We start from the raw sequence: 21,331 nt of genomic DNA on the forward strand, positions 1-21,331 counted from the left end.
ATGAGCATTTTATCATTAAGTGATCATTTTTTATGTGATGGGAGAATGGGAGGGTCTAGATCTATTTTATATAATGAAGTTTCACTGTATTTAAAATCTGATCAACTCAACACAAAATGTTGCTTTTTGTAATTCACTGAATTTATTTATATTACATGCTTAATTCAACCTGAATTAATTTGGTGGACATAATATGATTCATCTTTTCTAATTCTAGAAACTGGGACATTCCAGTGTAATTTCTCTAGCATCTATGCAAATATTCACTATTTAATAATTGTAGGAGCCTTATAAATGAAAAAAATGCCATAGGTTTTGTTTAGCTATCTCACGACACAAAACCGAGAGCTATGTTAGCCCCTGCCAATCACGTGAGACATGTGGAAGAGCTCCCTTCATTGTGCATTGTGTTTTCATTGTACCAACTTTCAGCTGGTCCCACCTAACGGGTGACCTGATTGCTACTAATCTCTGATGTTGGACCTTGTGGCTGCAAAAGGTCAAAGGTGCTCACTGTAAAGTGATCTCCTTTACTTCTTGGCCAATAAGGGTAAATAAAATGCCAAATGTAACCTATTAGGAACAAGCCTGCAGTGTAAACAAGTAGGTCTATGGGCTTCTTGGATCCAAGATTTGTGATTAAGTACAGCCAACTCCATTAGATGTCAAAGTCTTATCTTTAAGGGGAGCTGGGTGAGGTCTCCATCTTATTCTAAGGTTAATTTTTTCTCTATCTCGCCAAGCAAATTGCCAGGTTCTGCCACTTGGCCTTCTCATGTGATCATTTTAATGCAAACTGATGCATTTGCTAGAAAAGAAAAAAGTAGAAACCTCTTAAGATAGAGGATTAAGTGGGAGAAAATATACTGACTAAATTAATTCCAGTTGCTTTCTTTATAATGCACAGGGGAAAAACAGCTTTAAGTTTTCCCTCAGCTTTCCATAGAATCTTGGAATTATAGGGCCTTACCATGACCTTAGCTTCCTCACCTAAAAAAAAAAAAAAAAAAAAAAGAGAGACAACAATAATACCCTACAACTTTCATGTGCAAAATGATTAATAAATTAACTTCTGCAAAATATAAAGTGCATACAAATGTTATGCAATTATAACATTCTTGAAACAGTATTACTGCTGTTTGCAATGTTGAGCTACAAAAATATATGGTTCAACTGAAAACTGCCATTTTAAATACCAATAATTCTTGAAATATAACAAGGACGGAACATGACTCACTCACTAGGCACAACATTCACATTTCGGTTGTTTTGCCAATGCAGCCATTACATGGATATTACTTTGAAGAAAAACAACTTCATGAACTCCAAGAGTATGATTCTTGACAGGAAAAAAACTTGATATACAAAACCATCTGAAATGTACAGATACATCTTCTGAAAGCAGATAGACTATGTTAATTTAGTGAAAAGAATGGTCTTTAATGTTTTGGCAAAGTCTTTTCCAGCCCAGAGTAAACACAAAATGAGCAGGCTGGAGTGAAATATTTTCACAGTGTACAAAGCAGTTCACATGGATGTTGCCACAGCAAAGTAAGCTGACATGTATTTGAGGTCATTTGCATGAGTCAAACTTTGCAATGAGTAACTCACCTAGGAAGATAAATTATTTATATAATGATTTGCAAAAGAAATTGTCTACTAAGATTGTTCTAGCTACATTTTAAAAAAGTAGTTCTACATGGTTTTGCTCATTATAGACAAATCTATTCACAGTATGCTTGACTACATTACATGTAAAATCATATGGCAAAAGAAAATGAATTAACACAGAACATGGGAAAATATCCCCCACATGTTTTTAAATGCCCTGCAATTTTCACATTCAAAATTTTATGCATCTAAATCTAAAAAAATATTATATGGAATACTCTTAAGTTACACAAACTGATAATAATTTACTGTATTTTTTTTTACTCTAATAGGAGCAAATTACCACATACTTGAACAAAGTTAAAATAGTTACTATTTCTTTATAATAAATTTGATGTATAATTTACTTGTGCTTTTTGCACCAATTTATAAATACAGTATATGCAATACACAACCAAGACTGACACCAACATTAATAATTAAATTCAAAATAGCAAATACTTACCATACAAAATAAACAGCAAATACACCTTTTATGATAACCAGAGCTTTCTAGACTTTGGGGCCAGATTCTTTAGAAACCATGTCAAGTTTGAGCTCTGTGGAATCTCAAGCCAGCTGCTGATTTTTTTTTTTTTTCATCAAGTTGGCATAAGGTTCAGAAGAACCAAAACTGGCAATAACTAATTGGAATGATTCCACTATGGTTCTTTCAGGCCTTTAGAGTTTACATGTTATACCTTCACAGAGACTCTGGCCAATGATCTTGCCACTGAAAACAAATTTGAGTATAGCTACTTCTAATAGGCTTCCGCACATCTTAGGGAGGCTCTCAGAGAAAACCTTGGTTTAAGTTATTGGTTTAAGAAGTCTAAGTATTAAGCAACAATCTGTTTCAGCACCTTTTGACCACAGCAAAAGCAAAGTCCTACATAAATAAGAACAAAGTTTATAAAGTGCTTATGAAATTTTAAACATTTCAAATTAGAGTGATGCAAATAAATGTCCATTTCACCATCATAGGTGAATGTAAAATAAATGGGTCACTTTCCTGTCAAGATCTGACAAGCCTTTCAAATCAGTAGTTTGGTCCAACACAGTTTGGGGGAAAAAAAAGAAAAACTTTACCATTAATTAATAAAATAGATAAACATTTCAAATCCACCATAATTCATTCTTTCTGTAAATATGAGATTCAAAAGAGCACCAATTTCAAAAGGTCTGCTACCAAAGTCTTCCTGAAGTTGGCCTGCATGATCCATATTTTTAAACCTACTTTAAAAGTTGAATGTGACAAAAATCAAACCATGACTTTTCCTTGGCTTTTTGTTTAAACACCTTTGTGTGAGATGTAGCATAAAATATGGTAAAATGTCAAAGAAATGAAAGAACAAAGGGACATTTTTAAGGATGACTAATGCATTAAATTCGATTTTCAATTTTTCAGTGCAAACACAAGACTTCATGTCTTCTCCTCTTGCAGATTCAGAAGTGTGAAGGATGCCCATAGGAAGTCACTCCTTGCTGTGGCTGGTTACCTAATGAGAAAAATAAATTTAAATAAAATTATGGACACAAAATTACGTCACAGATGGATGTAACATTCTTGTCACTACTCTCAGGACCAGCATCAGGCATAAGGGAACAGACTGCCTAGACAGAGTAACTATGCTTGTCCTGAAAGACCCTAACAGTGGGATCCAAATGCCACCAATCAGTTCATTCTGCAGGGGAGCCAACTCTGCTTCAGAGCCCCCCACCTGCCAACACAAGGCATCAGGATTAAGGTAACTGGCCCTCCAAAGTTACTCCCTCTGAACTAAATGCTTCAATATTAACAGTCAAGAGAACTACTATTGTAAAGGTTTCATACAACATTGGGAGTTCCCAAAACGTTTATAAGAGCAAGTAAGTAATTCTGCTTTAACACTGACATTATAATAGGTAAGAGAAACTTAGATTGGAATTGGACACCTTTTTGCAAATGCCATAAAATATGTATAACAGAACTGTGCAAGAGTGTGGCTATGTGCGTGTTGACTCAAGCATGTGCCTAGGCATACATGTGTGTCTGCACACATGCACACACACACACACACACACACACACACGGAAAAAAATAAAGAATAGTAGACACCAAAAACTAACACAGGCTTAGAAACAGCTACTGCTTGTATAACTCTAGGTTATTCAAATCCAGAGATCCTATTTCACATGGACTGTGATATAAAAAGGACCCTCTGGAGTCATGTGGTGGGCAGGTCAGCCTAGTTGCCACTTCTCAACAAAGGACATTGGCATCATCACTGCTTATATCAGGCAGCAGAATATATACTGTGCTTAAGAGGTAGGCTCTGGAAGGAGACCATCTGAGTTCCAAGTCCCAGCTCTGCCCCCTGCTGTTAGCTGAATAAACTTGGCCAAATTAGTCAACATTTCTGTTCTTCAGTTGTTTCCTCATCTATAATATGGGAACAGTAACAATACCTAATCTCACAAGTTGATTTAAAACTAAAGTGAATTAATACATGTGAGGGGTCCCAGTGCCTGCCTGAGTCCAAGAAAATGCTCCATAAATGACAGTTAAGGAAAAAAAAAAAAGCTGTGTTACTTGAACTCCAGGAGACAGGAAATAAGGGTAGATATCCTCCTGCAAACAAGCTATTATTTAAAAATCAGGTATCTATTTCTAAACACTAGATTAGAAATAGGTACCTATTCATTAAGATTATATTCTCTGCAAGAATATGAATGCTGGAATTAATGAAATGCAATGAAATTTTAACTATAAATTTGTTTAATAGGTTATGCCTATTAAACAGTAGCGAAAAAATAAGATTGATTTACTTGATTTAACTGAAATTAAATGAGGCCATAGGAGGGAAATATTTTTAAAGAACAAACAAAGACCTTGGGTATGCACTGGTAGGGACACCAAGATATGTATAGGAAGGGTGTTCCCTCTGCCAGAAAATCCACATGCATAGCAGCCAGGCAGAAAATTGAGACTGAAACCAAGCTGCCCCTCAGTCATTAAATGACCCATTTCCTTACAATATCAGTAGGCTACCAGACCTGCACCACTGCCTTCAGCACAAACTGGTCTTTACTCTGTACCTCAGAAGCACAAAATCTGAGACCTGGAGGAAACTACACGTCTCACTCTTCATTGCACAAATGGAAAAACTACATGATCCAGGTAATGGTGGCCAAGTTGGCACCAGAATTTAGGTCTCCTGAGCTCCAAGCCAATATTCTTTGTATCATAGGGGGCTTGCTCCCATTTCTAAGAAAATTTCCTGCCTTGTGACTCTAGCACAGGGGTGATTCAATTCATGGGAGCTCACTGCTGGCATGGAGATGAGGTATGAGGAAATGGGCCATTGGTACATGCTCTAGAGAGGCAGCACAAGAAAAAAAAAATCACACCAGCACCCCAGGCAAGGTTACTGGGGGAAAACACTGCCCTGCCATGATGTCTGTGGTGTCACAGGTTTTGCTTTCTCTGAATCATTATCAGGAAGCATAGGGTGGTACAGCAGTAAGAGCAGCCACTGCCTAGCACTGGCTTTCCTGCATCTGAACACCTTGGGAGGCCCCCTAACCTCATGTATCTGAATAGTTAGGGCACTGGCTGTGTTACTCCCTGGACCCTCCAGCTTTATTAAAAAAAACACCTGCAGTTCTACAGAGGTCCCTAAAATGAAAAAACAAAACAAAACAAAAAAAACAACAATTCCCAGGTTCTGATAGAAGCAACAGGAAAATATCTTCACTGAATTTAAGAATGGGGTTTTCCCAGGAAAAGAAACATTCATGCCCAAACCAAACCAAGACAGAATAAAAATACCCTGAAGTGAACTGAATACCATGAAAATTGTTCTGAGGAAGACAGTGCCATTTTGGGGGAGCCACCATTGGTGTTTTGCTTGCTTTTAATTTACTGGGAGCCGTCTGCTCCGTGGCAGACAGGGGTACTTACTAGAAAGCTGTTTCTGAAGCTGCCGCACCAAGGCGGCTGTCTGTTGCTGCTGCTGGGTCTGCTGCAAGCCTTGCCTGGGAAACTGTAATTGTGACAGGAGAAAGGATGGAAATCAGCCCATGGTGCCAATCACAGACAAGAACAGAGACTAAATCCTGGGGTCAGATAATTTGGAACACTTTTTTTTTTTTTTTTTTTTTTTTTTTTGTGAGACAGAATCTTGCTCTGTTGCCTGGGCTAGAGTGCCCTGGTGTCAGCCTAGCTCACAGCAACCTCAAACTCCTGGGCTCAAGAGATCCCCCTCCCTCAGCCTCTGAGTGGCTGGGACTATAGGCACATGCCACCAAGTCCAGCTAGTTTCTTCTATTTTTAGTTGCCCAGCTAATTTTTTATTTTTCCTATATTTTAGCAGAGACAGGGGTCTTGCTCTTGCTCAGGCTGGTATCGAACTTGTGACCTCAAGCAATCCTCCCACTTCAGCCTCCCAGAGTGCTAGGATTATAAGCGTGAGCCACCATGCCCGGCCTGGAACATACTTTTAAGTACTTCAAGATAAAAGGGCCTTGACCCCCAGTGTATGTAAACTAATTTTCATTTACACCCTGTTGGTACACATCTGAAGTGCCCCATCTATTCAGGAGCCCACTCTCCAGGTCATTAGTTAGCATTTATTTGAAGAGCCCCGATGAAGGAGTCTATACTCCAGATGTGGTCAAGCAGTTGAAAATCCTTGTCACCTCTTCACCAGCTGGCTAATAAATAACATGATATCATAAGCCATTTTCACTGACAAAAATGAAAGCTCTCTGAACAGAGAATTTGACCAAGCATAAGAGGCTGGGAGAAAAGAACCTGGTGGGGCAGAGCAGTGTCCTGGTTCTAGGGCTCATCTGGGACTATGCCCTCCCCACCTGATGGAGGAGGAAGATCAGCTAATCCCACCCTCAGCGCATTGCGGCCAGGGCTGGTGCAGGGTGAGGCCAGTGAGTCACCAGAGCACAACCTTCAAGAACATGCTCATTCCCAGGATCATGCAAATGTAGGTTTGCAGGAAGAATCAGGATGGAAGCACAACATAGGGGGGCATGTGCCCTGATTCTATCCATTAAGTTCACAGAAGAAATTTGATGGTTATTCCAAAGAAAGAGAGACAAAAAAAAGAGTATCTGGTAGAAGCAAAATTACTTTTGATTAGCATCATTGGTGGTGCTGATTTACTTTTTTTTTCTTAACCTTCAAAATTCAGACTGTCACTCTTTCTCCTTTTTCTTTCTTCCCTCTCTCTCCTCCCATTGCCAGGCTTGCTGCTGCTGTAAACAAGTAAGTATTCTGGCACCAGACATGTGCACATCAGAAATGCGCTGGCTGTTTCCCATTTGCCTCTGCAGAGCTCCTGCCCTCCTTGTGCATGCTCAGCAGGCTGCCTGTAGGCAGTGCATTACTGTTACCATGGTAGCCCCTTTGCCTTCTGGCTTCTAGGTGGGGAGGGAGTACTCCTAGGAGACTAGGGGGCAGGTGCAGAATGAGGCTGGAAGGGAGCAAAGTTTTGTTGTGGTTTTGCCAATCTCCTACTTGATGGGTCTCTGCTGGCTGAGCATGGCCCACTCTGTGGAGGCCACAGTTTTGCTCCTCTGTGGAAGGACCATTTGGCCCTCCCCACCCTTCACCCTCTGCCCCCACTGGGCCAAGGGGCAGCAAGTGCTGCCAGCCCCATGTGTCATCATCCCTAGCTGTTTCCCCTCACTCTGCCTATACTTTTGTAAAAAGTCTTTTTTAAAAAAAACTCCTCAATTACCCAATATGAGTACAACAGCTATCTCCTCCTCAGAGCTTGCCAATATGGCTAAGAGTAGCCCAGGACTAGAAGTAGGGTTGCTAGATTTAGAAAATAAAAATACAGAATTCCCAGCTAAATGCAAATTTCAGATAAACAATGAATAATTTTTCAATTCTAAGTATGTCCCAAATATTGCATATGACAAATACTGCATTAAGTATAAGTATGTCCTGTGCAATATTTGGTATATACTTAAAGTGTTATTTATGGTTTACCTGAAACTCAAATTTAAGAGTCCTGTATCTGGCAATTCTAATTAGAGGGTAATACCAAGTTGATTCTTTTAAAACTGAATATTTGGCATGACCACCTCGTTCAACTGTTTCTCTCCCATCAGACACTGAGTGACTAAAGGACAAAGACTCAGGCGTATCTACTGATATATCCCTAGTATCCGTCCGTGCCAGGCACACAACAGGTGCTCAGAAAAAAAATTGCTGGAATGATTAAAACTCTGAAGTGCCTTCAATTTCCACAAACTTCCTAATAATAAGAAAGATATGCAAAACTAATGAATTATTTCCCCAATCAATGTTATTTTTTTCCCCAATACAAATTAGAGAAACAGCAGCTTGCCATTTTGTTCCACTGCCCAAATGAAGAGAAAAAAACAAAACAAAAAACATTCCATTTATGTGGAAATGTTAGTAAAGTAAGTGCTTTCTTTTCTATTTAATTCTTATGCAGGAAATTTTTATACTTATTTGGGAAAACTGCCCTATTTATTTAACAAAACCTTATATGGTACTACATGCCAGGCACTGTTCTAAACAGTCTATGTATATTAGCACATTTAATCCTGATGCAGCAATAATTATCAATCTCTTAGCCAAAGTCTTTGGGACAGATGTGTTTTGGAATTCAGTACATATATGGTTTATTATAAGACATTCATAATATACAGACCAAGCAAAATGTAGGGCTGCACTCTATGATCAAACATATTAAATTTCTTTAGCATAGTGCACAAATAGTCATATCAGGTAGGATAAATGAAACGAGCCTCATATCTGCTCAGATCAGCTTTTGCCACTAAATGAGTTCATACCAAATTTTGCTGTTCAATGAATTATAAATAATTCTTCTATTTTCAGAGGCATTTGAGTTTGGAAACAAATGTTATGGATTGTGAACCTTTACTGCTATTATTCTCATTTTAGAAATGAAAAAACCGAGGCTCAGAGGGAGGGGTTCAATGATTTGCCCATAATCCAAGTATTGGGGCTGGGGTTCAGACTAAGTTTTCTAGATCCAGAGTCCATGATCTTAACCACCATCCAGTGCTATCCTTTTTTTAAAAATTGACAAATAATAATTGTATACATTTACAGGGTACAATGCAATGTTTTGATATATGTATAATATTGTGGAATGCCCAATCAGGCTAATTAACATATCCATTACTTTACATACTTGTCATTTCTTTGTGATGAGAACATCTTTTAGCCATTTTGAAATAAACATTATAGGCACCATGATGTGCAAATAGATCATGAGAACTTATTCCTCCAGTCTAACAGAAACTTTGTACCCTTTGACCAATGTTTCCTTTTTCCCCCCCCCCGGCCACCCCAACCCCCTAAGACTATTCTTAATTGGCAATATTAGCTTCCAAATATTAACCTATTTGAAGTAATTACAGATTCTAAATGGTTGGCTACAAAGATGTCTAAGCTGAACTAGCATATTGGGATACATAGTGCATAAATATTTAACATTTATTCATTCAATACTTAGCTGCTTTCTCTATGTCCACCTAAAGCCTGCCTTGCATAGAGTATTCTGTAATATAAAACACTGCAGTGATCTCCTCAGATTCTATACTCTGCAGAGTCTAGGCAGTAACTAGGTAACTGATGCACATGTGTGCATGTATGTGTATGTGTTTGGGAGTGGGAGGTGGGTCTGTTGGGTGGCGTTAAGAGGTAGTCAGAGGGTTTCAAAGTGGGATCCAGAGACTCCTGGGAGAGGTCCCAAAGACTCTGTCAGGTAATCCGCAAGGACAAAACCATTTCAAATAGTACTAAGACGTTATTTGCTTTTTTTACACTCATTCTCTCTTGAATATACAGTACATTTTCCCAGAGCCTACATAACATGTGATATTGCAATAAATTGAATGTCTTCTATTAAGCCAAACATTACATTTTTAAAAATGTAAAACAATGCCATTCTTCTCATTAACATTTTTACTTTGAAAAAATATATCTATTTTTCATAAGAGCAGATTATTTCTGTTAATGAGTTTAAAATAAATAACTAAATATTGATGGCTATTATAAAAACTCTTTGGGTCCACAATAATATTTGAATATGAAGGGAGTCTGAGGCCAGGAAATTTGAGACCAACTTCCTTAAACTGACCAGGACACAATGGGACAAGTCTATAGTCTACAGTCCCCTCAGTTGCAGTTTTTACCATATCTGTTTCTTCTCAAGGCCATCCTCATACTATTTTAACTTGCTTTCACCTGTCTGTATATGAACACAGGCAGGCCGAGAGACCCCACAAATGCAACTTCCCTGGGCTCTGGAGTACCAACCACCAGGGGGAGAGGGCTACACCAACTCCCCCACTGAACCTCACTACAGAACATTTCAATTCGAGTAATTGAACTCCTGCAAAGAAACAGACCCTGTATATGGCTGAGGAAGCATATCAACATTGGGTGAAATGTAAAGAATTACTCTCCTAGGACTGACTCTTCCCTAGACTGCCTGAATCAGAATTTCTGTGGTTAATGTGCAAGAAATCGGGATTTTTAAATGGTTCCTCCAGGTGGGTCATATGCTTGGCTAGAATCATCACTGTGGTGGGAGTCGCAACTTTTAATTTACCAAAACAGGTGGATAAATATGTTCATTGAGGTCTACTAGAGCACCTAAAAAAATCACAATCTGTGTATGTTTAATCTTCCTTAGTCAAATGTAATAAATGATATGGAAAAGAATTTTTCTGGCCTACATCCATACAGATGATCATGGTCTCTCTCACCTCTGTGCATTCACAGATGTTAATCCCTCCTCCTAGAATATACTTCCTTCCCCTTTCACCCCACCCTATATCCTCCTACAAAGCTTTTCACCCCTCAAAGATCAGCTCAAGTTACCACCTGCCCCCTCAGGCATTTAATGAGTGCATCACTGCTCTTGTATCCTTAGTACTGTGGAGATGCCTCTATTGCCAAACATGTGGTATAATGTGACAACTGCTGCTCTCTCTGCATTTTCAGCTTCCTGGGGGCAGAAGGCGTGCCATGCCCTGCTGCAACCAGAAGACAAAAAAGAGCTCAATACTGTCAGTCAGGTATGACTAACCAACGTTCCGGAACCACTCTCCAGGAAACACCATTCTCTGCTGAACCTCAAAAAAAATTTTGATGTATTTTGACTGATCTCTAAATTCTTTTTTTGCCAACATTTATTCAAGAACATTTAACTTTTTGTGCTCAATCACTACAAAGGCAAAAATGTGTGACTAATTAATTTCTACTTAAATAAATGTCACTGAATCTTTTTTACCTCAGAACTTGAGCCTTCCCTTTCAGCAGCAGGACTGAATTTGGTGACGGACACACATACTGATGCTCAGATGATTTAGACATCTTGCCTTCTGAATTGTGTTTTCCGTTTCTTATGGATAATGTGTGATTTAAATTTTGTTTTCACTGCTACAACATTCAACAAACGAGTCAGTCAGCAAATATTTATCAAAATCCAGGCCCTTTTCTGGGTTCCAGGGGCATTAATGTGAGCAAAACACATCCTGCCCACATGACAGCTGTGAGGTCCTTGCTAGCTCTTGCTGTGACCACACTCTCAGTGAGCAAAAGAACAAAGCAGCAAGATGATGTTTATTTTAAAACTGCACTGGCAACTGACAGAGTCTGCAGACTTTCATCTCCATCAGCTTCAGCAGAACAGACCACGGCATGGGGCCCTCTGAGCACCCGAAAAAAAGTCTGTGCACACGCTCAGCCACATCTTCACCTTCCCAGGGCGGGCCACTGATAGAGGACTAGCAGCTGATGGATTTCAGAGAATGTATTATGTATTTATTTTTCAAGATAATTTGGAATTTGCACATAGTCTTTTATTTTATCTGCACATGTTTTAGTGAGGAAAAAATACTACATCAAATCTTTTGGCTATCCTGTTACCAGAAATCTCCTGAGATTTCTTCCCCAAGATCCTTCTATAAATTTTACTTCCCCTTTCCCTTCAAAAATGAAAAAAAAAAAAAAATTCCAAATTCATGCAAAGGAAGGCAATGTGGCTCAATAAATTTTTTCTGGACCTACTTTCTTCCACTCAAAAAGGAGAATAATATCTAAATTCCAGAGGCATTCTGAAAAAATTCTCAATTTCTCTGATTGGAACAAATGAATTTCTTGAGGAAGACTACGGGACAATTTCACATTTCATCATCACTGACTCAAAGTTAATGCAATTGTTTACCTGTTGCTGCCATTATACATATTTTTAAGAGGCAAATATTCAATATTATGTGATACTGACACAGGATCAAAGTAAAAAGCCAACTTTTTACAGTTTTCTGTTAGTATGTTTTCCAGGTCACCCAACAAAGACAGCCTGAGTTTAAGATGAAAAGAAATGACACAGCAGGATGGTGTAAACATTATTTTCTTAAGAGTTGGAAGTAGCTCTAGAGAAAAGATCATTGTCTGTCAACATATTTAGTTAAGAGTTAATTTAATTATGAAAAACACAGAAGCTTTAAAGATATTTTTCAAGTCAACATTTATAATGTAGGCCAAAACTAGAGATGCCAACTTTTCCCAGCAAAGGCACACATGTCTTTATCTCCAGATGTTTTTTGTTCACAGAAGTGACTTAAGCACATGACAGCACAAGGATTGATATTAAGCCAGCACCAGATTTAATTTGTAAACATGGGCTCTTCTTAGTCTTTCTTGCTCTTTTCAGAGAAAAGCTCTGTTTTCTGATGACATATTTTGAAGAAGTGCTAATTTGTCTTAAGTCAGTTTTACAAGTCACTCCTTATATGAGTTTTATTAATAAGTCACTTTTTATAGCCAAAATCGACCTGCCTATGTGGCAGTTGGGGATCATTGTCCCGCACGTTCCAGCTGATGCTGTCAACAAGGAAACAGTCGAAAATCAATGAATCGAATCCCTTCTGCCTTTCAAGGTCTGCCACACTCAGCCTTCTCCATGTCAAGGCTTCCCAATCTTTTCTTACCTTCTCACCTCTGTTATGGGTCAAATTGTGCGCTCCCTAAAAAGATATGTTGGAGTCCTCTCCCCAAGTACCTCACAATATGACCTCATTTGAAACAGAGTCATTGCAGATGTAATCAGTTGAGATGAGGTCATACTACAGTAGGATGGGACCTAATCCAGTATGGCTGCTGTCCTTATACAAAAAGGAAATGTGGACATATTAATACATGCATACAGTGAGAACAATATGTGAAGGTGAAGGCAGAGCAGTGTGATGCTTCCTCAAGTCTAGAAATGCCAGGCCGGGCGGGGTGGCTCATGCCTGTAATCCTAGCACTCTGGAAGTCCAAGGCGGGCAGATCGCTCAAGGTCAAGAGGTTGAAACCAGCCTGAGCAAGAGCGGGACCCCATCTCTACTAAAAATAGAAAGAAATTAGCCAGACAACTAAAAATATATAGAAAAAATTAGCTGGGCATGGTGGCCCATGCCTGAGTCCCAGCTACTCGGGAGGCTGACGCAGGAGGATTGCCTGAGCCCAGGAGTTTGAGGTTGCTGTGAGCTAGGCTGACACCATGGCACTCTAGCCTGGGCAACAGAGTGAGACTCTGTCTCAAAAAAAAAAAAGTCTAGAAATGCCGAAGATTGCCAGCAAGCCACCAGAGGATGGGGGAGAGGCATGGAACAGATTCTCCCTCACAGCCCTCAAAGGAACCAGTCCTGCTGACCCATTGGTCTTGGACTTCTGGCCTCCAGAACTGTGAGATAATAAATTTGTATTGTTGAAGACACTCAGTTTGTATGTTTTGTTACAGCAGTCCTAGTAAACTAATACAATCTCTCCAGCACTTGTATCAAAAAGCCAGTAATTGCACACTTTCCTTGTACAGTGTTGTACAGTGTTGCCATTCAACCGTTTCCTATGACTCCCCTCTAGTGGCAGGGAATGTGCTTGGTACTTCACTGGCATGCTTTATAACATCCGGCAGGGTGCTGGTCTCTACTCCACATAGTAAGTAAGCACTTGTTGAATTCAACGGTGAATGTCACCAGACAAAGGCAGGGCAAGTTACAGAGAGGGTGGTGGCTGTGTCACCATTACCACTTCTGCTTTGACGTAGCATGAACCAGAGCCCTAAATGAGGCAGAGGTCACTTCTCTTCAAAAGCCAGCTTACCACCCTCTTCTCCAGCAAAGAAAGAAACAAAGAATGGAGAACACTCACTAGTATCAAGAATCAGATCTGCTGGAGATATTTATAATAAATATAAATAAATATATTTATAATACATATATCTTAGTGGAACTAATAAGGAAAAATACCAAAAGATAAAAGAAAATACAAAATTTTTCTTAATATTGCTATTGCTGTTCTAAAGATATACAATTAAAGATAATTTTTTTCCTTATACTTCTATTTTCTTATATTGTGAAAAGACTAAAAAAGAGAAATAGAGTCCATGTCAAAATATCCCTAACACCATTATTTTCGAAATTAGAAATATTCCTCTTGAGATGGTTGAAAGAAAAAAAAAAAAAGAAATAGCCTAAACATTTAATGATGACTGGTGTGGTTACGCAAATGATGACAGAACAATACAACAAACTGACTTCAAGCTGTTTAAAATTACAAAAATGTGAACTATATTAATATTCTAAAAAGTGTATGTACACAAGTATGTTAAATAAATGTATGCTAAAAAAAGAACTACAACAAGGAAAAACTCCAATATCACTGACCATACCTATAACTTTTAATTCTAAACCTAACATCCCAAGTGTAAACATTTAAAATTTTCAAAATATTTTAAATTTCCTAGCCCATCTCTGTGTGTGTGTGGGGTGTGTGTGTGTATATATAGACACATACACACATATACATACAAATATGTATATGTGTGTATACATGTATATTTATATATGTAAATATACATTTATATATATAAATACAATATATACTTGTCTTTGCTGCTTAGAGTACTAAAATATAGTGCTCTGAATATAAAAATAAGACATTGCGCTTCTCAAGGTAGGTTCTAAAGCCTTAGCTTAAAAAAATAAAAAGACCGTATAAAGCCTACTGTGGATTTTACTACCCATTAAAACTGCTATGAATGAAGGTTTTTGTTTCTCTGGAATATTTTTCCCCGCAAACGCAATGGGGGAAACAAAATCATGTGCCATGTTCTGACTAACCTGCTCAATCCCTGGGATGGTAGTATTTTAAGCTAGTGAGTGAAATAGAATCTATTACATCTTCTAAAAAACTTTAAATATTGCCGTAGAAATCAATATTGAATAAATCTAATGCACATTCTTTAGATATAATTTATTGAATCTTTATGAAACTATTAGATGAGTAGAAATATATTAAATTCCCTTATATTAGATATGCCTTAATTCCAGTGGATCAGGTAGACAGAGACTCAATTCTGTATAAGCTGATCTCTGCTTCAACTGTAACTAAGAAGTTTAAAGACAATTCTACTCTAGCACCATACAGATAACTTTGTAATGAAATCAATTATTTTTTTTACTGTACAAAAAAAGTAACTATTACATTTCTGGCAGCTGCTACTGATATCCACTAAATTTTATGTAGCACAATTCTCTAGGAGAGTCTAGGAATAAAACTAATTTTATATCCTTAATTACTATTTTATATATTTCCTATATATTACACTATAAACCAACTAAAATAATGTCTAGTAACAGATGGATGAAAGGCCAAAGAGAAAGACTAATATGAAAGACCCTATTGATGTTTGCTTAATTGCAGGGTCAATGTATTCCAAGCTTTTTGTTGAAATTATTAACAATTCAGTAAAGATGTATGCTGACAAATTTGAAAAGTAAAGCCAACACTTTTGAAAAGTAAAACTCACACAGTCTCAGGATGGCAACTATACATCTATGTGATTAAATACATAGATTTTCCACAGAAAAAATGTATAAATTAAATATAAATCAAAACATATAAATTAAATATATGGCTCACAAAAATTCTTATTTGTGAGCCATATATCCTACATATTTCAGATATAAGTATATTTACGTACCTGACTCAAAAGTTTAAAAAGCTAAAAATTATACAGTACCATACTGTCATATATTCAATAGGAATTGAAGTAGTTCTATATTTAAAGTTTCCTTTTTTGTTAAAGTAGGTATTACGCAACCATTTTCGTATTAGCAACAGCTAGCCAAAGAAGTTATAATTCTCAAATTACTGGGTTCCTTTCAACTTAATAGTCAAGTGACCATTTATGAATTTGCATTAAATCTCTGAAAAGGAATAAATTATATGACCACTATTTTCCACCAATTCTTTACATAATCCTATTGCTAACATGAACATTACAGCATGAGAAATCTTTGTTTTGAATTAGAAAAAAAAAAGGCTAAGGATTTGCCAGATCAGCATCAAATATCCAAACACTCTAATTTCTGCTAATATACATCTGATAAGAAGTAGACAGTCAATGAATTAGTTTACATACTGCTCTGCTTTAAAAAGGATTTTTGAAGTGGATTGCAACAAATGTCACAGGCACACACAAAAAAGGTCAGAACTAGAAAAATTAGATCCATGATAAGGAACTAAAAAAACAAAAAGAGACAGAGATCAAACTGGCCAAAGCAGAGGCTTGTTAAATGTACCAGAGATGCCTGCCGTATTCCAGTTGACCATGTTCTGTTCAGTCCTATTTGGGCACAGTTGTTTAACCATCTAATTCCACTTTGATCTCTATTGCTCTGACACGTTGTTCCTTCCTTCCTACAAGTTGTGAAGCCATCCATCTTTCAAATCCTGCACTGAAAACAGTCTGCACCAGTGTCTCCCAATGTGTGAGATAAATACAGCAAGCCAGCTCATCTTAGGCAGGACTCATTTGCACAACTCAGATGGCTTAGTTAATGGAGTCTCGCCTCAATTCTTTTTACAATATGCAGCAAGTGATGTGATCATTGATGGTAGTGGTAAAATGCTTCTTTTAAAAATATATTTAAGTAAATATAAAATGAAGGCAATTTAAAGAAAAATAGTAAGTAAATAATAAAGCAGGGATATGGCATTGCAAAAGTAAAGACTGTTGTGAATTACTGAGGTTTAGAAAACTTTGATGCTATGCATGTGACATTTCCAAATTTGATTTATGAAGCTAGAGAAGTGAACTATACGATTATGAGTTACGTGAAAATTCTTGCAGCAAATGCTAACTGGCTGAAACGACAGTTTCTTTCACATCAGTAAAGATAATATTTTAGAAAGCACTCCCACAGTTTTTGAGATTATAGTAAAAATCAAAGTACAGTAAGATAATCTTCTGAATATATATAGTAAATCATCATTTTAACATTGCTTAGGAAAAAAACTTAATGCCTCAAAAAGGCATCAAAATGCCTGAAAAAATTTTAGCCTGTGGAACAGTTTAAAAAATCTGAAGAGGAAAAATGATAATAACCTACTGAACCCCAAATGTTTATTTGTACCTTTGTGTGAAAACAAATGTACCAACTACAAGGATAACAAAAACCTGATAAAGTTCTAGGGAAACTGCTATGAGTTGGCTATTTCCATTCTTTACCATCTCAATGAATGTGAAGAATGCAACCTGCCTTTAAAGAAGAAACCCACGTGTCTGGTTCCAAAACAACAAGCCTTACCAAAGGCTGCTGGGGCTGCATTGCTTGGAGACCAAGGGTCTGACTCTGGGGCTGTGAGGACTGCTGGGGCTGGGGGGGCTGCTGGGGCTGCTGCATCTGGAAAGAAAGAAAAAGGATTATACACCGAAAAGGAAGGGGGTAACATCATTTCCGACTCTCCTTCCCCCATATGCCTTTTATCTAATTATTCTGGTCCAGCAAAAATAATATACACTTGCCTTCTACATCTTCACCTTGACAAAACTCATTCATCCTTCAAGGGCAAGGCCTAAATCTGCTCCTCCAAGAAGCCTTCTTGGACCACACCAACCCCAAGGATCTTCTCCTCCGGCAGTCAGTGTTTGCTGTTTGTACCACCTTACTCTGTTGGGGCCATCTCTTGTGCATACAGTTTTGCCTCCTTTCATGTCAGTTGCCTTTCCACATGTTTTATCCTATCTTATGCTATTACATTAGTCAAGGACTGTCCAGTGGTTATCTTTTCATTCCCTGTGACATCTGGAAGAATTCTTGTACATTAGATTTTTTCTTAAAGGAAGATGTAGACTAGCTACCATCAGAAGTTTTGGCATAAATTACCAGCATAAAATCAGGAATCGTGTTAGTGACAGGATTGGCTCAAATACAAAGCTCTTAGAAGATGCTTCCAAGTCACAGAACAAACACAGACTAGACACCAACCACGTGGGACAGAGAGGAGAGGAAAATATTACTAGTTGTTAGGTCTCAATGACCTTTAAAGTTTCCTTCACCCAAACAACTTCATCCTGATGATGACAGCTTAGACTTTTTTTCAACCTTTGCATTTTTCCAGCTTGGTTTGCTTACTATCCCCCAAGTTATCTGTCTTCTTCAGAGCAAAGTAATAAATAGCTATTTCCATATGGCATTTCTCACTGCTGACGATGCTCAAAGACACTGAATCCTAGCAGAGGTCTGGGCAGGGTCACTCTTAACATAAACAATGCAAGTTGGGCCCAAAACATAGTGATTGCAATATGAAGCCAACTTTCCATTTGGCTCTCTGGGAGCTCTGCCAAGAAAAATTAACCCAACTTTCACAGTTATTAACCTTTTCCTTTTGGGGTTAGCCAAACACCAAAAACAGGAATAAATGTAATTCAGATGAAGAAGCAAATCACTTTTCTGTACCTCTACGGAATGTATTAGTGATGAAAAACATTACCAGAAGGACATATTATGGTAATTGGGATAAAAAGTACATACTACCCAATAAGAAAAGGTTTTCCATATTTACAGCCTTGAAAAACACCAATATAAAATAGGAAGTGACAAGTAAATAATGTAGTAACTTTCTTCAGTGATTTAGAAATGAGAAATTTTAAAACAGAGTAAAATATAAATTTTCAGTCCTAAAAGATTATGAAACATATCTTCATAATTTGGTGGAAAAAATGATGATTTAAGAAAGTATCACTGTGAATATGAATAATCATATTAATATTAATAGTAACTTATCAAACTAGTACATTACTTGAATTTTCTCATATAGATTATATAATCCTGACGAGGATTATAAACTTTCATTACACATTTGAGAAGTAGGCATTACAATTATTTGCATTACCAAATTGAGTCTTTGAAGGTTTTTATCATCTCAGAGATAACATCTATGCAATGTTTAGAACTGGCCATCTGTAGGCCACACTCACCAAACCAGTTACTATATGCTATCAATTTTGTGATGCAGCTTTTTGTTTTATTTTTTTACATTTTAACAGGTCAAAAATTAGTATGCAACTAATGATCTTATGACTAACGGCATCTTATAATTGTGAAACCCAGTTCTATTGAGGATTTGTGTTGGCTTCTGCCTGTCACCTGGGGGCTCTACCAACCAGAATTTTGTGTATCTGAATTCAGACCTCAAACCCATTGAGCCTGTAGTTCGAATTCTCAGGGGAGATATTTTATTCTCCCTTCCATCTAGTGGCAAGGTTGAGACATGCAAGCTCCTTTGCTGTCCCATTCTGCATGGTGGGTTTATTTGTTATTGACCTCACACCAAAAATATAACCCTTGGGTACTCTAGCTCTCCGAGGATCCTTATTTTTGGTGTGTTTTTTTCTTAGTAGTACATAAAAGTACATCTCAAATAGGATTGCTGATATGATTAGAGCCCACGCTACAGCCTCATTTAGGATCTCCAAACCAGTAAGACAGGACAAGATTATTAATAATAAAAACAAATGGCACAGGTAAACATAATGGCCTACATATTTTTAAAAGGAAGTTAGAAGCAACAATGTGTCAAACATCAATAAGTGAACAATAGTGCTCTGGATTCTAACAGAGACCAAATTAAATATCCCTTTGAAATATTCTATTTTCCTCCAATTGCACGGCCTAATCAAACCAGATGTATTACATAAACTCTTTTGGACTGCAGAACTCTCTAGGCATCTGATGAAAGCCGTGGATAGCTCAATTTTTTTTCCCTCACATACATGAAACTTTGCATTCAAATTGCATGGCCCTTAGTTAAACAGAGACTGGGAAAGCTGAGTCTTACACTATTAAAGTAAAGGCATCCATCTAACCCCCCCAAAACCTTTGTGAAATGGGAAGGATGCTGCAAACTGTAGTTTCCTGCCCATGACCAGGTAGATACACAGTGAAATGAAAACTCGGTTTCCAAGTTGGAACTAAATCATACCAGTTTAGCTCCTGATGTCCAATACACATGGCTCCTTGGAACTCGGCAATTAAAGGCCAAAGTGTCTTTCATGTCTTATGACTGCTGCATATTTGCACTATCTGAAGGGTGACGGCATTGCCTTCACCTCCCTGCTTCATACCTGGAGGAGTCTTTGCTGCTGTCGAACTTGTGGCTGTCTGGGCCTCATTGGGTCCTGAGGAAGGGGCACCGAGGGAAGGTTTGGATGTGCAGAAGTCAGCACAGCGTCCATTCCTGCGCCTACCAGAGGACTCTGCTGTACAGCCTGATGGTTCAGTCTGGCAAAGAATAAATGCAACATGTTTTTAGGCCCACGTATAATGCCAAATTTTTATTCAGTGCCAACTAGCACATTATATATGTTCACAAAGAAACAGTAAGTGTTCAATAATCCCTTGCACAATTCAAATAGAATAAAGGCCAGTGGTTAAAATAATAGATGTGACCATTTGCAAAAGGACAGTAAGCACACTACCTACTTAAGGTAAAACTGCAATCATGTATAAATTACTTTTTTAAAATTTAATACTTTTTAATAATAAGTGACATTAATTGAGCATTTACTTTGGAGCAGGCACTGTGCTAATGGTCTGAAATGTGTTATTTCACTTGCTCCCCACAGGATCCTTTTGAGGTCAGTAGTCTTATTATCCTCACTTAAAAAAATGAGAAAACAGAGCTAGAGAAGAAACTCGCCAAGGTTACTCAAATAGCAAATGGCACAGGTGGAATTTGAACCCAGAACTTTTGGGCTCTGAAGTTCAAGTTCTTGGGCTATGCTATGCTGCTACTTATTATAGAAACAGTAAATAAAATGCATGTTTTCCAAATTAATTTATTATCCTAAATGTGCTACCATCAACGTTGCCAACTTTTGAAAGAGTGATTACTTGGAGCTGATGTGCCCGCATTGATGATAACACACAGGGTCTGTGCTGCTATCCACTGCAGTGCAAAATTTTACATGAAACCTAATCGTTCTAGGCAACACTGTCCATTAGCACTTTTTATGATGATTGCAATGTTTTCTATCTGCACTGTCCAATAAGATAGCTACTAACCACCAGGACCAACTACGTAATTTTAGTGTCTCAGTGCCCAATAAAAATGCAGGGCTCCCTGATCAAAAATTAGCAAGAGTTTCAAGAGGGAAACTACAGAGCATTAAACTAAGCATGAGGCTTTTTAAAACACGGGGCCCTTCTAAACACAGTGCTCTGTGTGACCGCACAGGTCCCCCACCCTCAAAGCTGGCCCTGCTGACCACATTTGGCTACTGAACACTTTAAATGTGACTAGTGTGACTGAGAAGCTAAATTCTTAATTTAATTT

General features: G+C 37.8%; 1 protein-coding gene across 1 annotated transcript in view; it reads right to left on the reverse strand.

Moving 5' to 3' along the window:
• Positions 1-13: 13 nt before the first annotated feature.
• MED12L (mediator complex subunit 12L) overlaps positions 14-21,331 on the reverse strand; it is a 317,206-nt gene continuing 295,888 nt past the window's right edge. Inside the window, exons 42-45 of the mRNA XM_012782864.2 lie at positions 20,121-20,277; positions 17,302-17,397; positions 5,594-5,675; positions 14-3,149 (exon numbers count right to left, since the gene is read on the reverse strand). Of these exons, the coding sequence (XP_012638318.1) occupies positions 3,097-3,149; positions 5,594-5,675; positions 17,302-17,397; positions 20,121-20,277 (388 nt within the window). The 3' untranslated portion in view covers positions 14-3,096. The remainder of the gene's footprint in view (positions 3,150-5,593; positions 5,676-17,301; positions 17,398-20,120; positions 20,278-21,331) is intronic.

The sequence above is a fragment of the Microcebus murinus genome, chromosome 1 (assembly GCF_040939455.1).
Source record: "Microcebus murinus isolate Inina chromosome 1, M.murinus_Inina_mat1.0, whole genome shotgun sequence".
Classification (NCBI taxonomy): domain Eukaryota; kingdom Metazoa; phylum Chordata; class Mammalia; order Primates; family Cheirogaleidae; genus Microcebus; species Microcebus murinus.